The following is a 15,764-nucleotide window of genomic DNA, read 5'->3' as shown; positions in this document are numbered from 1 at the left end:
CCACCTAAAAGTCCGGCTCGCATGACTGGCCACGTGCAGGAACAGATTATGGCTATTGATTGCTGCCCGGAGACGGATCTCTCTGTGTATGTGTGCGTGCGTGTCTTAGGGGAGGGTAGTAAGGGCACTGGGGCGAAAAAGCTATTGATTCTGTCCAGCGGGGATGTTGCGTTTCAGAATGAAGGTCAGCTCTACTTCGCCTCCCTCTATTAGAGGCTCCTGCTACCTAAACACACAGCACACGTTTACTCTGGAGTGAGTGCTTGTTTAGGAGAGAATAACACTTAGTGACTGGATCAAACCCCCTGTCAGAAACCCAACAGGCTATGTGGAAGCAGAGGGATTCCACCAGTCATATAATATCTATAATAAATATGCCATTTAGCAGAACCTTGTCCAAAGCGACCCACTATCCTGGCGTTGCAAGCGCCAATACGAGACCAACTGAACTACAGTAGGACCACATACAGTAGTTGGGGATGAATGACACATTGCATGTCAGGGGGAAATTCTCTTGATATATGGTGTGCTACTTAAATAGCGGGAACTTGGCCGTCAAGAGTATTCTCCTCCCGCATGTCAGGTCCTCACCACTCACAGTGAGTTTACGTTCCCCTCTGGCAGTGGAGGAGACTGCAGCACGCTGCTCAGTGTTCATACAGGGTGACTATTAGGATTCACACAGCCTCTTCTAATAGGGCCATGTTAATGACACGGGTGATTTCTGACAGCCTTGTAATATAAAAGGTATGTGGGTTCAGGACTGTCTCTTTCACGTTGCACAGCGCCAAAGGCTCTGAAATAACATCACTGCGTTGTCACTGAATAGAGCAGAATGCTGTACATAGTTGGAGTGGAATGACACACGTAAACCCACTTGGATAGACATCTTAAAACGCTGACCATGTGTCACACACACGTACACCGACACACAAAAACTCACAAACAAAATCTCTCACACAGGAACTACTCCAAGTACCATGGTGTAGAGCCAAAAAGGAAACAGCAGATTGTAGAGGAAGGGAGGATTAGTGTGTGTGTGTGTGTCTCCAGCAATGTGGCTGGTGGTCATATTTCAATATCAAATCCAATTAGCCGGAGTGATGGCGCAGCAGAGCGCCTGGCTGCTGGAGACTCCAGTTCTGTGGCGGACGGAGCGGGAGAGAGGAAACCAGAGAGCACCACAGAGCCAGGCCTGCCTTTATGGGGACGCAGAGGTCATGTGGCTTTTCTTTGTAGAAACATTAAACAAATGACCTTGGAGAGCGGCAGAAACCATTCAGCAGAAGGAGGAATGCGTCATGCCTTTGGGTCAAGTCTAGATACAGTACCAGTCAAAAGTGTGGACACCTACTCATTCAAGGGTTTTTCTTTAGTTTTACTATTTTCTACATTGTAGAATAATAGTGAAGATATCAAAACTATGAAATAACACATATGGAATCATGTAGTTACCAAAAAAGTGTTAAACAAATCAAAATATGTTGTATATATGATTCTTCAAAGTAGCCACCCTTTGCCTTGATGACAGCTTTGCACACTCTTGGCAACCATCTTCATGAGTAATGCTTTTCCAACAGTCTTGAAGGAGATCCCACATATGCTGAGCAATTGTTGGCTGCTTTTCCTTCACTCTGTGGCCCAACTCATCCCAAACCATCTCAATTGGGTTGAGGTTAGATGATTGTGGAGGCCAGGTTATCTGATGCAGCACTCCTTCACTCTCCTTCTTGGTCAAATTGCCCTTACAGTCTGGAGGTGTGTTGGGTCATTGTCCTGTTGAAAAACAAATGACAGTCCCACTAAGTGCAAAACAGATGGGACGGCAGTTCGCTGCAGAATTCTGTTGTAGCCATGCTGGTTAAGTGTGCCTTGAATTCTAAATAAATCACCAACATTGTCACCAGCAAAGCACCCCCACACTATCACACCACCTCCTCCATGCTTCATGGTGGGAATCATATATGCGGAAACTATCCATTCACCTATTCTGCGTCTCACAAAGACACGGCGGTTGGAACTGTATCATTAGTGTTGGTGTTCCTGCTCTTTTTTGAGTTAATAAACCTCAAATAGCATTCTAAATGATATCTTAAAACATTCTTCCAAAAATAGTCAGAACTTTATTTACTGGTAGGAGTATTTTTTCTTTGAACAAATCCTGAGAAATCTTCTGAATTACAAAATAGTTTGTGTTTGTTTGTGTGTGCGCCCTATCTTGATAAAAAAAATTGGTCTCATCGCCTCGATGACTCATGACTATTTCTTTGTTTAAACGTAATCCTCCAGCCATCCAGAAAAATGTCCCACACACAGACACCAGTGCTGGCATTGCCAGCATCCATTGGCTGGGAGCATCCGTTTGTCAGCTCATCTTCCAGATCTGCAGTATGTGGGGCCTCACCCTGGCTGGCTGCTTCACACTGCCAACGCTCCAGCCCAGCCAGCGATCATCTCATCTCGCAGATCAGGCCGTCGTGCTGCTCTCTTCTTGCTAAGGAATGCCAGGTAGGCCTGGTCTGGCCCGGCCCGGCCCTGGCTCCCTTCCCCCTTGGCTCCCAGTGCAGACTGGCCTATGGTAGCTAGGCAGCGCTGGCAGCTCAGCACATCTCACACTGGAGTAATTCACTTGGCTTTGAGTTACAGACATCTGCCTCTCTGCTGTCCCACTGATGCCCCCAGGGACCCTGAGAGGGGCTGATATGAGCCTCGCTGATGGGTGGGTAGGATGACACCCGTGCATACAAATGCAAGCACATACACATCAAACACTCAGAATGTAAAGCCACATACACCTGTAGCCAAAGTTTAGTGCACATTATTAGCTTAAAAACATACTATAGGCTACTGACATTATCGCGCACCCTTGCCCACTTTCCTTACAAACCGTAAACCAATGACAAAATAAATACTTGAGAGCGGTGCACAACTTGGGTCCAACCTCAAAAACTGGAGATTGCTGGTCACCATGGCAACACCCAGAGAGCTACTGTGGTCCCTGCGAGGCCACTCTGTACAGCCTGTCCCTGTCCGGGGAGAGGTGGAGCTGCAAGGCTTTGTGGGAGATCAGATTTCACCCACAGGGGCCCGCTCCAAAAAAACGTCCCTCCCCTCCTTCAGTCCTCAACTTATTCACATGCAAATTCATCTCCATCGCTGATTACGCTCGTCTTAAACCAACTGACATGTACAGCTGGAGATCAGGCCCTTAACGACAGGCAGGCTGTTACAGGGATGGAGGGGAGGATGGGTTAATGACAGTCATGTCTCTGCTGCTGTCGTCTAAACCCACTGCATCATACAAGACGACAGAGAGGTTCCACAAGATCCCCATTACAGACCCAGACGGACACATGCGTCCTCACATGTCACTACGGGCTGCGCGACACACCGCAACACCTCAACCCGGTGCTCTGTTAATCGCTGTATGCAAATCAGCCAGCGCATCAAGATCAGTGTCAGTGCTCACCCATGCAGATCACCCAACACGCTACACGCACCACATGGGAATCCACACAGGCCAACCACTAGAAGGGCTAACGCCGCGATTACAATCAACACGTTTAGAAATTCAATATTTTCACATATGAGAACAATCATCGGAGTGTGAGGAATAACATTAATTCATATAAAAAATAATACATATAAAAAGATAACCGTCCCTGGAAAAACTTGCACGGCCTAACTGCTGAGGCTCTGTGGTCAGTTGTTAACCTTGTGGAGGCAGACAGGGCTGTAAGGGTAGGGGAGACAGAGTAAACAGTTCACACAAAGGATACAAGCTCTGGTAAAGCGTCAGGCGGGACTTGACAGCTCTGCTGGCGTTGATGCAGGTGGCACGCACAAGGCTGGGCAGCAGCGTTCCGGTGACGATGGCGCCGTTGAAAAGAGGCCCAAAGAAGGGGACCTACGAGGGGAAGGAGAGAGGGAGGGAGGGAGAAAGTTACCATCTTAAATAAACGTCATAACCGTTGAATTCTTCTTTTTGTCTGTGGAAGAAGTGAAGACAGGACGGCCGGGCATTCGTGTGGTTGAGTCCGTTTCCGCGGTTACATGGACTCATTACAACATGATGAAACTTTGTTGCTCCGTGCTGAAACAAGCAAGGTGCTGTAGCAAACCAGTCTGGTTGCCTAGGCAACGCTCCCGCCCATGCAGCATGAGCACATGCAGTCAAGAGCGGAGGGAATGAGAAAATGTGCGTCATAAAAATAAAAATGCTATTCAAACGCAGTACTAGTGAAACGTTTGGACACACCTACTCATTCTAGGGATTTTCTTTAGTTTGAACTATTTTCTACATTGTAGAATAATAGTGAAGACATCAAAACTATGAAATAACACACCAAAAAAAGGTGTTAAACAAATCAAAATATATTTTCTATTTGAGATTCTTCAAAGCAGCCACCCTTTGCACACACTTGGCATTCTCTCAACCAACTTCATGAGGTAGTCACCTGGAATGCATTTCAATTAACTCTGTCAGAGTGACCATTGGGTTCTTGGTCACCTCCCTGACCAAGGCCCTTCTCCCCCGATTGCTCAGTTTGGCCAGATCTAGGAAGAGTCTTTCATTTTAGAAAGATGGAGGCTATTGTGATCTTGGGGATTTTCAATGCTACAGAAATATTTTGATACCCTTCCCAAGATCGGTACCTCTACACAATCCTTCCTCGGAGCTCTACGGACAATTCCTTCGACCTCATGACTTGGTTTTTGCTCTGACATGCACTGTAAACTGTTGGACCTTAAATTGACAGGTGTGTGCCTTTCCAAATCATGTCCAATCATTTAATTTACCACAGGTGGACTACAATCAAGTTGTAGAACCATCTCAAGGATGATTAATGGAAAAAGGAAGCACCCGAGTTCAATTTCGAGTCTCACAGCAAAGGGTCTGAATACTTATGCAAATAAGGTATTTCTGTTTATTTTTAATAAATGTACTTTTTCCACAGTGTGCTCAATTAAAGACATGAAAATGCATAATTGTTTGTGTGTTATTAGTTTAAGCAGACTGTGTTTGTCTATTGTTGTGACCTAGATGAAGAAGAAATCTAATTTTATGAACAATTTATGCAGAAATCCAGCTATTTCCAAATGGTTCACATACTTTTTCTTGCCACTGTAGTGAGTAATATGTTTGGAACATCAAATCGCAATAAATTAGAAGTATTGAATCACATTACATATGCTATTGGCACCTAAGTATCATGATAACATTATCTTATTGGGGTCCCTGGCAACTCCCAGCCCAATATCTAATATTGCTACAGGGTTAGATTCAAGTTTGAGTGACTTAGGACTAAGTGTTGAGCTTATTTAGCATAGAAACCACACACACATCTAATGCAAATCAATACCGGAGAAAATACTTTGATTGAACTGTTGGAACAAATACAGTGGGAGCTCTCTGTGTTTGAGAGCAGCGTGCATGTGTGTGTGTGTGTGTGTGACACATGCGTCTGTTCATGCTTTTTGGGGAGATCTTAAATCTGCTGAGTTTAATGATCATTGACCTGGAATGTGACGTGCGTGTCAGAGCCTCTCCATAAGTCCTGCTGTCTACTTGACATGGCATAGCTCATTATACAGACAGTCCCTCCACTTCAATAATTAGACTAACTTCAAACTGACAGCTAGCCCATTCAATCTCTACTGGTGTAAAAAAGAAAGAAAAAAAAGCCAAACTTCTAGAGGTCAACTCAGGACAATGAAGCTCTAGAACAATAAAGGGTCTGTGTAATGGGGGCCGTAGGATTCTATGGTGGAGGTTTGGGCTGCAGACTGGGTGGTTGTTGGTGGTGTCTTTCTGTCTGTCTGTGTGGATATTGGGAGGAGGCCTAGGTGGATGGCCAGACAGAGGTCTATGGGCATCATCCCCAGGTTGGCAGTGTCCTGCTGGCAGGTCAGTGGAATGAGAAAGCTGCCATGCATTCTGGCCCCATCTTTTGCTCCAACACACCAAAGCCCCTCGTTTGGCCGACACAGTCTTATTCGGCACTCTTTAGAAGAGACTGGAAATATTGTGTGATGTTTTCTTATAGATCTGAGATGTGGAAGTCCCAGTGACGGACTTCCAATTGTATTTTTTGGGTCACGTTTAGGATGAATATTAGAGTATACCAATCTAAGTATATAGTGCCATAAGAACATAATCACACCCGTTCATTTTTTCAACATTTTGTTGTGTTCCAGCCTGAATTTAGTGCAATTGAGATTTTTTGTCACTGGCCCCCCCCCCCCCCCACACACACACACACACACACACATACACACCTTGTGGAATTATGCTTTTCGAAACTTTTACAAATTAATACAAAATTTAAAGCTGAAATGTCTTGAGTCAATAAGTACTCAACCCCTTTGTTATGACAAGCCTAAATAAGTTCACAAGTAAAAATGTGCTTAACAAGTCACATGTTTTAAATTAATCTCTTCTCTGTACCATACACATACAGATAATTGTAAGCTCCCTCAGTCGAGCAGTGAATTTCAAACACAAATTCAACCAAAGACCAATGCCTCGCAAAGAAGGGCACCTTTTGGTAGATGAAAAAATAATAAACTAAAAATAGCAGACACTGAATAAACCCCTTTGAGCGTGTGGAATTTATAAATTACCCTTTGGATCGTGCATTAATACACCCAGTCAACACAAAGATACTGGCGTTCTTCCTAACTTAGTTGCCAGAGAGGAAGGAAACCGCTCAGGGATTTCACAGTGAGGCCAATGGTGACTTTAAAACAGTTACAGAGTTTAATGGCTGTGATAAGAGAAAGCGGAGGATGGATCAACAACATTGTAGTTACTCCACAATACTGACATAAATTACAGAGTGAAAAGGAAGCCTGTACATTATAAAAGTATTAAAAACATGCATCCTGTTTGCAACAAGGCACTAAAGTAAATGTGTTTACATCCCTGTGTTAGTGAGCATTTGTTCTTTGCCAAGAAAATCCATCCACCTGCCAGGTGTGTCATATCAAGAAGCTCAGGGATTGAATACTTATCCAATCAAGATATATTAGTGTTTGATTTTTCGTATTTTTTTATTTTATTTTATATATATATATATATATATATATATATAAAAAATACGAGAAAAAAATATATATATATTAATTACACACATACATGCATATACTTTTTTTTTTATACAACTGTTCACATTTTTCTTCCACTTAGAGTATTTTGTATAGATCGTTGACAAAAAAGGACAATTAAATAAATGTTAATCTCACTTTGTAACACAAAAATGTTTGGAAAAAGTCAAGGGGTGTGAATACTTTCTGAAGGCACTGTATATAATAACCTAGCCTACCGTAGATGGTTACATTGTGACCTGTAGTCTTTGACCCAGCCAGTCAGTCTATCCAGAGCTGTGTGTGCAGCGGCTCAGAACCAAGATGAAAGCTAGCTGAGCGACACTGACTGCCTCAGAGCACATACCCACAGTGAGGGTAATGGACTGGAGTGAAAGAGGAGGGCATTAGAGCGTCCATCTCAGAGTCACACAGGCAGACCGACAGACAAACAGGTAACCCACTCAACCAACAAGGCAGTCTGGAGGGACATGAGTAAGGAGAGGTCTTCTCGAAGTGAAGATCAGACAGCTTTTTCCAAACAAAGAGTTGGATAATATGCTGAAGCAGTGAAATGTTGAAGGAGTCCCATAATATTTGTTTAGTGCTAAAAAGACAGTAAGTAAAATAGTGTATCCATTACACAGGTAGATTGAGTGGAAAATAATCAGGCAAGTGCAGAAACAAGCGCCAAAAGCCATTTAGGTTTTGAGCCTGCCAGCTGACCTCTAGTACCAGTACCTGTGGTTTCTTCATGATCTGGATGAAGAACGTGTGGTTCTTCATGGGGTACACGATGATCAGCACATCTCCAAAGTCAGTGGGGATGATGCCGCGTCGGTAGTCCCTGCTGTGCTCCGACCACACTATGTGAACCTCGTCGTTGCCCAGGTGACGCAGCTGCACCAGAACAAACCACAGGGTTTAGACACGGCTATGGCGATCACAACGGTCAGAAAGAACATCTTGTTATTCCCATAGAAAGGTTTTTAATATTAGGTTAGAGATTACCACAGCTCTGGATGTTGTGACAAAGCTTCTTATCATTTGAATTTCCACTGGAAATTCAAACCACAAAAAAAAAACATTAAATTGAGCATTTTAAAACCAATCATTGAAATTAACTTTACTCCAAAGACATAAAATTACATCCAATTTCCATGTTCTATTCATAAATACAAATGAAGTTAGGACAGAAATTACACAAATGACAGGAAATTGCCAGATAGTTAATGTACTGTAGAACTCTTTTTCAACCAAGGCAGAGGGGAAGTGAGAGAACAGTCTTCCCTCGGTATTGTGGCTGACATGGACATTGAGTGATGGGTTTAAGGGCGGCTATTCCAACCTCACTGGCCTTTACCCATCACTCGTGGGGAAACCTGTTTTTTTGTTTGTGACCTGGATAAGGATAAACTGGGCCTAGTAAGGGTTAGAAAAAGAAAAAAAACTCCTGTCCCTGATTATGTGGCAACATCAAGGCCTTGCCTCCTCACCGACTGACTCACTTAGAGGAGGAAAACATCTGCCAATGTACTTGGGTCTAATGAGCCATTAAGAAAACATGGCCTCGCCACCCAAAAAATTGCAATTAGTACATTCTATTATAAGCCCTTAATTATGGTAATGGGATAATGTTCAACAAATCCACAACACAGTGATTGAACACCGTGCTCCCTGGTTCATCTCATCTGTACAAGGATCAATGGCTCCAGTGCAGGTCAGGTCAGACAGGCACAAATTAACCAAGAATGTTGAATATGCATGTCGAGGTTACCGACAAAAATCCTAAGGATTTTAATTAACATTTGAATATTACACTGAACCAAAATATAAAACGCAACATGTAAAGTGTTGGTCCCATGTTTCATGAACTGAAATAAAAGATCACATACATTTTCCATACACACAAAAACATTATTTCTCTCAAATTTTGTGCACAAATTTGTTTACATCCCTGTTAGTGAGCAATTGTCCTTTGCCAAGATAATCCATCCACCTGCCAGGCGTGGCATTTCAAGAAGGTCATTAAATATCAATCATTACACAGGTGCACCTTGTGCTGGGGACAATAAAAGGCCACTAAAATATCCAGTTTTATCACACAACACAATGCCACAGATGTCTCAAGTTTTGAGGGAGTGTGCAATTGTCATGCTGACTGACGGAATGTCCACCAGAACTGTTGGCAGAGAATTTAATGTTCTAATTTCTCTCCGGTGGGTGAGTGGTTTGCTGATGTCACCATTGTGAACAGAGTGCCCCGTGGTGATGGTGGGGTGATGGTATGGACAGGAATAAGATATGGACAACAAACACAATTGCATTTTATCCATGGCAAGTTGAATGCACAGAGAGACCATGACGAGATCCTGAGGCCCATTTCCTTTACGGTATCTGTGACCAACTGATGCATATCTATATTCCCAGTCATGTGAAATCCATAGATTAGGGCCTAATGAATTTATTTCAATTAACTGATTCCCTCATCTAAACTGTAACTCAGTAAAAGACCAGGGGATGTGATTAGGAGTCAGGAGAACATGGAAAGTCAGGAAAAAGAGGATATTGGTTTGTGGGTAGGTAGATTTCAATGATAGAGGGGGATGTGAGAAAGCCAGGAAATTCTGATTAAATCAGGTGAAGAATCACATCCCTGAAGCTATGTGTGCCAATAGAATCACACCTGTGTGTGGCCTAAGTCAAAGGCCCTTGTCCAATTAACCCTCAATGACCTCCCATCCACACAGCACAGCAGGCCTCTCAGCAGCGCAAGTGCTCCCTTCTAAAAACACAGAGCTCAGTTAAGCCCTGGTGCTGGTTATGAGTGTGGGGCCGGCCGAGCGCCCCCTGCTCTGACATTAGGACCCTACGTGGCCTGACCCCCACCTCCCAGGTCGCTCCAACAGCTGCATTACTACAGCCAGCTGCTGCTAGGCGCTGCACCACTCTGCCCTAAAGCCCACAATTGGATTGGAGGAATTTATGTTTTTTTCCCCCATTTTCCTTCTTGGTGTAGCTTGGGGCCCATTTATTCTTTCCCTCAGACACTCTGGCCAGCGAAAGCGTCGCCCTCCCCCACCCAACACAGTATGCAGTTAAGAGCAGGCAGTCGGGCGAGGCTGAAAGTTTTATTTGTAAATTGACTGAGAAACTTCCTGCCCGATAAAGCCTCTTTTTCATCCCAATTTTTTATCCCCCTCCCTCCCGTCCCTGTTAGCCTACACACGCGCCGCCGAGCTGCCAATATCTGTCTCGCCTTTGGCTAGCGTGGGGTTCTGGAAAGAGTGGGGTGCAATTACAGGGGCTCCCAATCAAATGAATCGAAGCAGGCCGAAGGCATGCGCCGACCCCTCCAGCGCCTCACACCAGCTAGCCAAAATCAAACTAATTTCCGCAGCCGCTGAGCACAGGTTCAGTATGGGGTCGGTGTAGGGCTGTTTTTTTTAGGGGGAGAAGGGCAGATGTGTCGATGGAGGTTGGGGGTATATATGAGGATGGCCTGATAAATTTCCTCTCTCCGTGGGACAGCATATGAGAAGACTGGTGGCTCGGGCAGGGGCCTCGCGGCTCATTTCTCCATGCTAACTGCTGCTGGTGTGCTATAGCCAGGGAAACCGCTGAAGCACCATCGATCGCTCCCGCAGTCACAGCCGGAATGGGATAAAAACGTCCTGCAGGCATCGGCCCGGCGCCTGCACTGACAGGGACAGCTAATGGCTGAATCTGGGCCCCGGTCACAGCACCCAGGGAGGGGGGAACAGGTCTGGGAATCACGGTCATTACCATAGCCACACATGCCCCTTCTTACACGCCTGCTTCTCTCTCTCTACTCCTCATCCCGCCCAGAGATTACTAATCAGTGCCAGAACCCAGGAGTTACACCACCTGACCTCAGTTTAGCACAGATTGAAGACCCAAGACGGCACACAGACAGACAGGGCACGGCTCGGAGGCCATTTCACTCTGTATACACTGTGTTTGGAGCCTAGTTTTGTACGCAGACATTACATTGCTTGAAGGACTGTGGACCTTGCTACATTATTAGTGTAGTGATAGGCATTTAAACCAGTTTAGGTTAAGGAGCTTTTTCAGTCAATGGCAAACCAACAAACACCTTTTTATTGTTGATTGTCTTCCCTTTTGCAGGCTTTTCTGACGTTAACTTCATGGATCTAGAGGGAGTAATAGTACCTTTTTGGTGAGGCAGTCGTCCGAATTGGACGGCATGCGTGTGGACACATGCAAGATGACTTCCACCGTGGAGGTAGCATAGTATGGAGCAGTGTGTCCTGTGCTGCCGTTCCTCTGAAGCCCTCCCATGAAGCCACAGTGGGTGGCTAGATCAACCTGAAGGCACACAACACGGTTAGGAGAGTGATGTCAGTGTGTGAGAGCGAGACGAGAGATACGGCAGGGGTGTGTGTACCTCCCATCCCAGGCCAGACACAAAGTCTTCGTAGGCCTGGCTGCCTGCGCTGTTGGAAAGGATGGAGCACTTATCTTCCTGACCCTCTCCGATGTAGAACACAGCGATCTTGTGCGTCTCTCTGCTGTAAGACGAAACACACAAGACTTGTTGTTAGAACAATGGCCCTGATGATGTTACACTGTTCTACATCGGTTTGAAATGATTTCGACTGGTATGATGAATTGTGGTCGGATATCTGGATATTCTAAATGTGTGTGGTTTTGGTAGCATACGTTTTTAATCTGAGCACGGCTGCGAGATGGTGAGGCGCTCTATTGCTGCAGCTGTGGAGCGGCTGGTGATTTGGGAGTGAGCAGATGGAGGCAGAGAGAAAGTCGCAACTCGGCTACAAATCAAGACTAGCTAACGTGTAGCAGGCACACTTATTTATCATTCCATATAACAGTGCTTGTCTGTCTTGACTGGAGTAGCCTAGAGAATCTAGAATCTATCGCCTACCTGTTTGGTTGCTCGTTGTAGCCTACTCCTTCTCATTTCGCTAACTTTTAATTCCGTAATTGTAGTCCATATCGCATTGCATTCGTGAACTCTCACTACACGTTGCCTCTGTGGCTTTGATTGGCAAACATTCACAAACTACACACGAAGGCAACCAGTCATTTTCATGGGGCGCACATCATACAATCTACATTGAAATGTTTTTTTGTTGTTGTTGCTTTTATTACCTTAATAATTTTAATATATCCTTGTATGTAACAATGCCACATTAATATTGTAATTTAATTTAGAAAAAGCCTTTGTGTTACAAAAGGCCTATAATTTTTTTCTCTCAGTATTTTAATATCCGTGCACATCCCTACTCCACACTCAACCCTGTTAAGATCAGCGTGCTCCGAAATGTGAACCACACACCTCCAAACGTACACCTCCACACAATACTGCAAATATGGTCTAATATTAGAGCAGTGTGTGTGTTAGAGTGAGTGCACAATAGTATGTGTGTTTACTTTCCCCATACCCCCCCCAGCCTCATGTGACAAACAAAACAAGTGCAGAGTTCCACCCATGTGCTTCAGTGTTGCCATGGTGGTGCATGGCTGTGTTAAATCGGGGGAATTTGGCATGTTTCGACACAGGTTGCCATGAGCGGCCCAGGTATGCTCGCTGGTCTGGCAGAATGAGGCCCGATCCTGGGGGCATTCTTTAATAAGCCCCGGTCATTAACAGTGTGGAGTGCCTATTGATCGCTGTGCGTGTGTGTGCTGCCGAGCTGTGATCAGCCTGAGACGGTGCGGATTAGGAGGAGAGGAGGAGGGAAGTGTGGAGCTGTTTTAATACGTGTCGTCTTGAGAGTGTGATCTTTACTGATTTTGAGGAAAGGATGCTTCATTAGTGGGCTTAGGTTCAGAGAAATGGCAGATATGGAATGTAGGCTTAACTAAAATATAGCCAGCTGAAATCTAGGTTGGTTTATTATAATTTTTTTAAAAGGTCTTCATTGGAAATTAAACACTATGATACATTATTCAGTAAAAATAATGATTATTATTATTTTTTAATACCTAACAAGAAGCACATCATGTGTACCAATGTTATCTAGGGATACAGTGTGTGCTGAAGAGGCCCTAAATAATTAGCGGGTAGGAACATACCACTGCCTGGAATCCAAATTCTTCAATTCTCTCAAGAGTTTAGAGTTCTTCTTCAGGAGATGAAAACTTTTCCTGAAAAGGAACAAACAAAACTGAACTTGAATGCACCCATTGACAATTAGAATTGTCAAAAGTATCAACCAGATGGTACTTTACAGTGTACCAATGCAAAGCTTGTGCCTGTTAATTATTATTTGAATGGTAAAAGACAGACTGAAAGTAGGATAGGAAAGTTTCATGTTTTCAGTTGGGTTATTGGTCTGAGGAATAACAGGTGTAGAGGTTTAAATTGGGCTCGGAGACATTACTAATCTACTGGAGGGGGTCTCTGCTTCCTTCCCCAGAGGTGCGAGCCTCTCATTACAAGGATGCCACCTGTCGAGGTGGACCTGAGTGAAAACAGTTGGGCACAGTTGCCCTGTGGAGAGAAGATTAACAGGCTACACACCCTGCCATGCCTTTCCGGCCTTTCTTTTTCTCTCTCTCTCTGCGAGGTATTCTCCTAACTAGTCTACAGCTGTGTTCGTGGTGGTGTTGTGCTCGGCTCTGTACCTGTGGTCCCATGAGTTCATGCCCAGGTCGTTGAGTAGCAGTCTGCAGAAGTAGAAAGGGGCTTTGGGCTCCTGTGGAGTGGGTTCTCTCTGGCTGGCGGCCTTGACGCTCACGTCTGCATTCCACCTCTTCACCTGCTCTTCTTCCTGCTGTGTCTGCCTGAGGATGGCCTCCACGATGGCCCCCTCCAGCTCCAGGTTCATCCCACAGGGAGAGGGGGCTGGCTGGTTGAGCCTTAGCCGGGGTTGGGGCAGGCACTCCGGGCTGCTGTTGCCAAGGTCCTCCAGGAGTTGGTCCAGGACATCCACCTCCTCACAGCCTGACTGGGAGTCCCAGCCTGGGGGGTAGGAGGGCTCAGAGGTCCCCGGCGAGGTGGGCTTGGTGGTGGAGTGGTTGGAGGAGTTTTCACTCGCCTGATGCATCCCATTGACTCCCTCCTGGGTGCGGTAGAGAACCCCTCCGTCCCAGGAGTACTTTCCAGAGATGTCCCTCACGATGACGCGTACCTGGGAGGAGTTGTCATGGGGTTCCCCTGGACCAGAGGGCTCCGAGGGCACCTGGAGGTAGGACACCAGGGTGCTGTCGTTGAACACAAACAGCTGCAGGTTGGGGCTCTTGAACACCTCAGAGGAGAGTTCTGATGACTCCACAAAGGGGTTGTCGTGGTTCTCACTGACCAGGCTGTGTAGGAGGGCGGGACCACCGCTGAGGGGATGGTGGCCCAGGTGGTTCACAAGGTGGGTCATGATCATCCGTGCTGTCAGAGGGATCAGCTCCACGTTCCGCCTTTTCTTCTCTGTAGGGCAGAGACAAACCATTTCAAAGTCCGCGTGCAGTCGCCAGATGTGATCAGTGTATTTCATACAGTGGAGTCAGGATACAGAATTGAACTTGGGCCGCCGTCTTTCTGAACCACATTACCACGGGCAGACGTGCTCTCAATCCGCTCACCTTTTCAACACAAAGCTAGTTTACCCATTATAAATCACTAATGAGGTCGTTTTTCATTTCTCACAATGGCACACCTCTGCCGCAAGTAGGTAGCATCTAATCATAGGAGACGACTTTGAAAAGGCTATTGAGTCTGTTACAACGGCAGGAGAGAAAAGACCAGCAGGGTGCTAATGAGACGGACAAGTTTAAAGCAACAGTGAACAGAGCACTACTCCCCTGAATCAGATCTATGTAAATGATCCACATGCTCAGGACTACGCCAAAATGAAAAAGGGATGCCATGTTACGACGTGGGGAAAACAAGACAAGCTCTGCATAGTGACAGTGCTATCAATACCATCATGGCTCATCAAAGTGGAGAAAGCTCTTTAGAGAGCGGGCGGTGCGCCGCATTGTAGATGCACAGGGCCTTTGATGAGACTTAATCAATGTGAGCTGAAAGGGAAATGCATAGTGCTCTTTGGCTGGTCTTCTGAGGCCGTTTGTTATTTCTATCTGGACTTTGTAGCGCTGTATGAAAAGTAATGACATAAGCTAGATATTTCAGCCAGGCTTCGCCAACGTTGCATCAACGGGTAGGTTCTTGTTGTCGAAACAACAGACTTCTGGATGAGCAGAGGAATACTCTAATACATAACCTAATGACACTACAAGGTCACTAATAAAAATCATTTTTAGATGTCTCTTTTATAAATGGGCCCTCTCCCTGGGGCAGAGCGCTAATGCCTACCTCTTAAAACATTCCATTCCATGAGTTAGTCTCGTCAATGTTAGTTAAAAACATTTACATTTAATGGAGTAGCAAGCTCCAAATGGAAGGGAACATATTAAAGGTTACATCGCCATGTAGTTCACCCACTGCTCATTTCCCAGGTGGTTTGGAAGAGGAAGAGTAATGTAGAAAACCAACAGCAGCAGCTAGGCACACACACCTTAGATGACAGGGCACTCACAAACATTCTCGCTCTCTGTCACACACACACACACACGCGCACTCTGTCACACACGCGCACTCTGTCACACACGCGCACTCTGTCACACACGCGCACTCTGTCACACACGCACACACACACTCTGTTACGCACACA

General features: G+C 45.4%; 1 protein-coding gene across 2 annotated transcripts in view; it reads right to left on the bottom strand.

Moving 5' to 3' along the window:
* LOC115138405 (Ral GTPase activating protein catalytic subunit alpha 2) overlaps positions 1 to 15,764 on the bottom strand; it is a 140,218-nt gene that overhangs the window by 50,330 nt on the left and 74,124 nt on the right. For both annotated transcript variants that reach the window (XM_065025666.1, XM_029675223.2), the window contains exons 32-37: positions 13,723 to 14,518; positions 13,171 to 13,242; positions 11,516 to 11,639; positions 11,281 to 11,436; positions 7,828 to 7,986; positions 3,780 to 3,907 (exon numbers count right to left, since the gene is read on the bottom strand). In XM_065025666.1, coding sequence (XP_064881738.1) covers positions 3,780 to 3,907; positions 7,828 to 7,986; positions 11,281 to 11,436; positions 11,516 to 11,639; positions 13,171 to 13,242; positions 13,723 to 14,518 — 1,435 coding nt within the window. The remainder of the gene's footprint in view (positions 1 to 3,779; positions 3,908 to 7,827; positions 7,987 to 11,280; positions 11,437 to 11,515; positions 11,640 to 13,170; positions 13,243 to 13,722; positions 14,519 to 15,764) is intronic.

Source organism: Oncorhynchus nerka, linkage group LG12 (assembly GCF_034236695.1).
Source record: "Oncorhynchus nerka isolate Pitt River linkage group LG12, Oner_Uvic_2.0, whole genome shotgun sequence".
Classification (NCBI taxonomy): domain Eukaryota; kingdom Metazoa; phylum Chordata; class Actinopteri; order Salmoniformes; family Salmonidae; genus Oncorhynchus; species Oncorhynchus nerka.
This window is presented reverse-complemented; position numbering and strand designations above follow the sequence as displayed.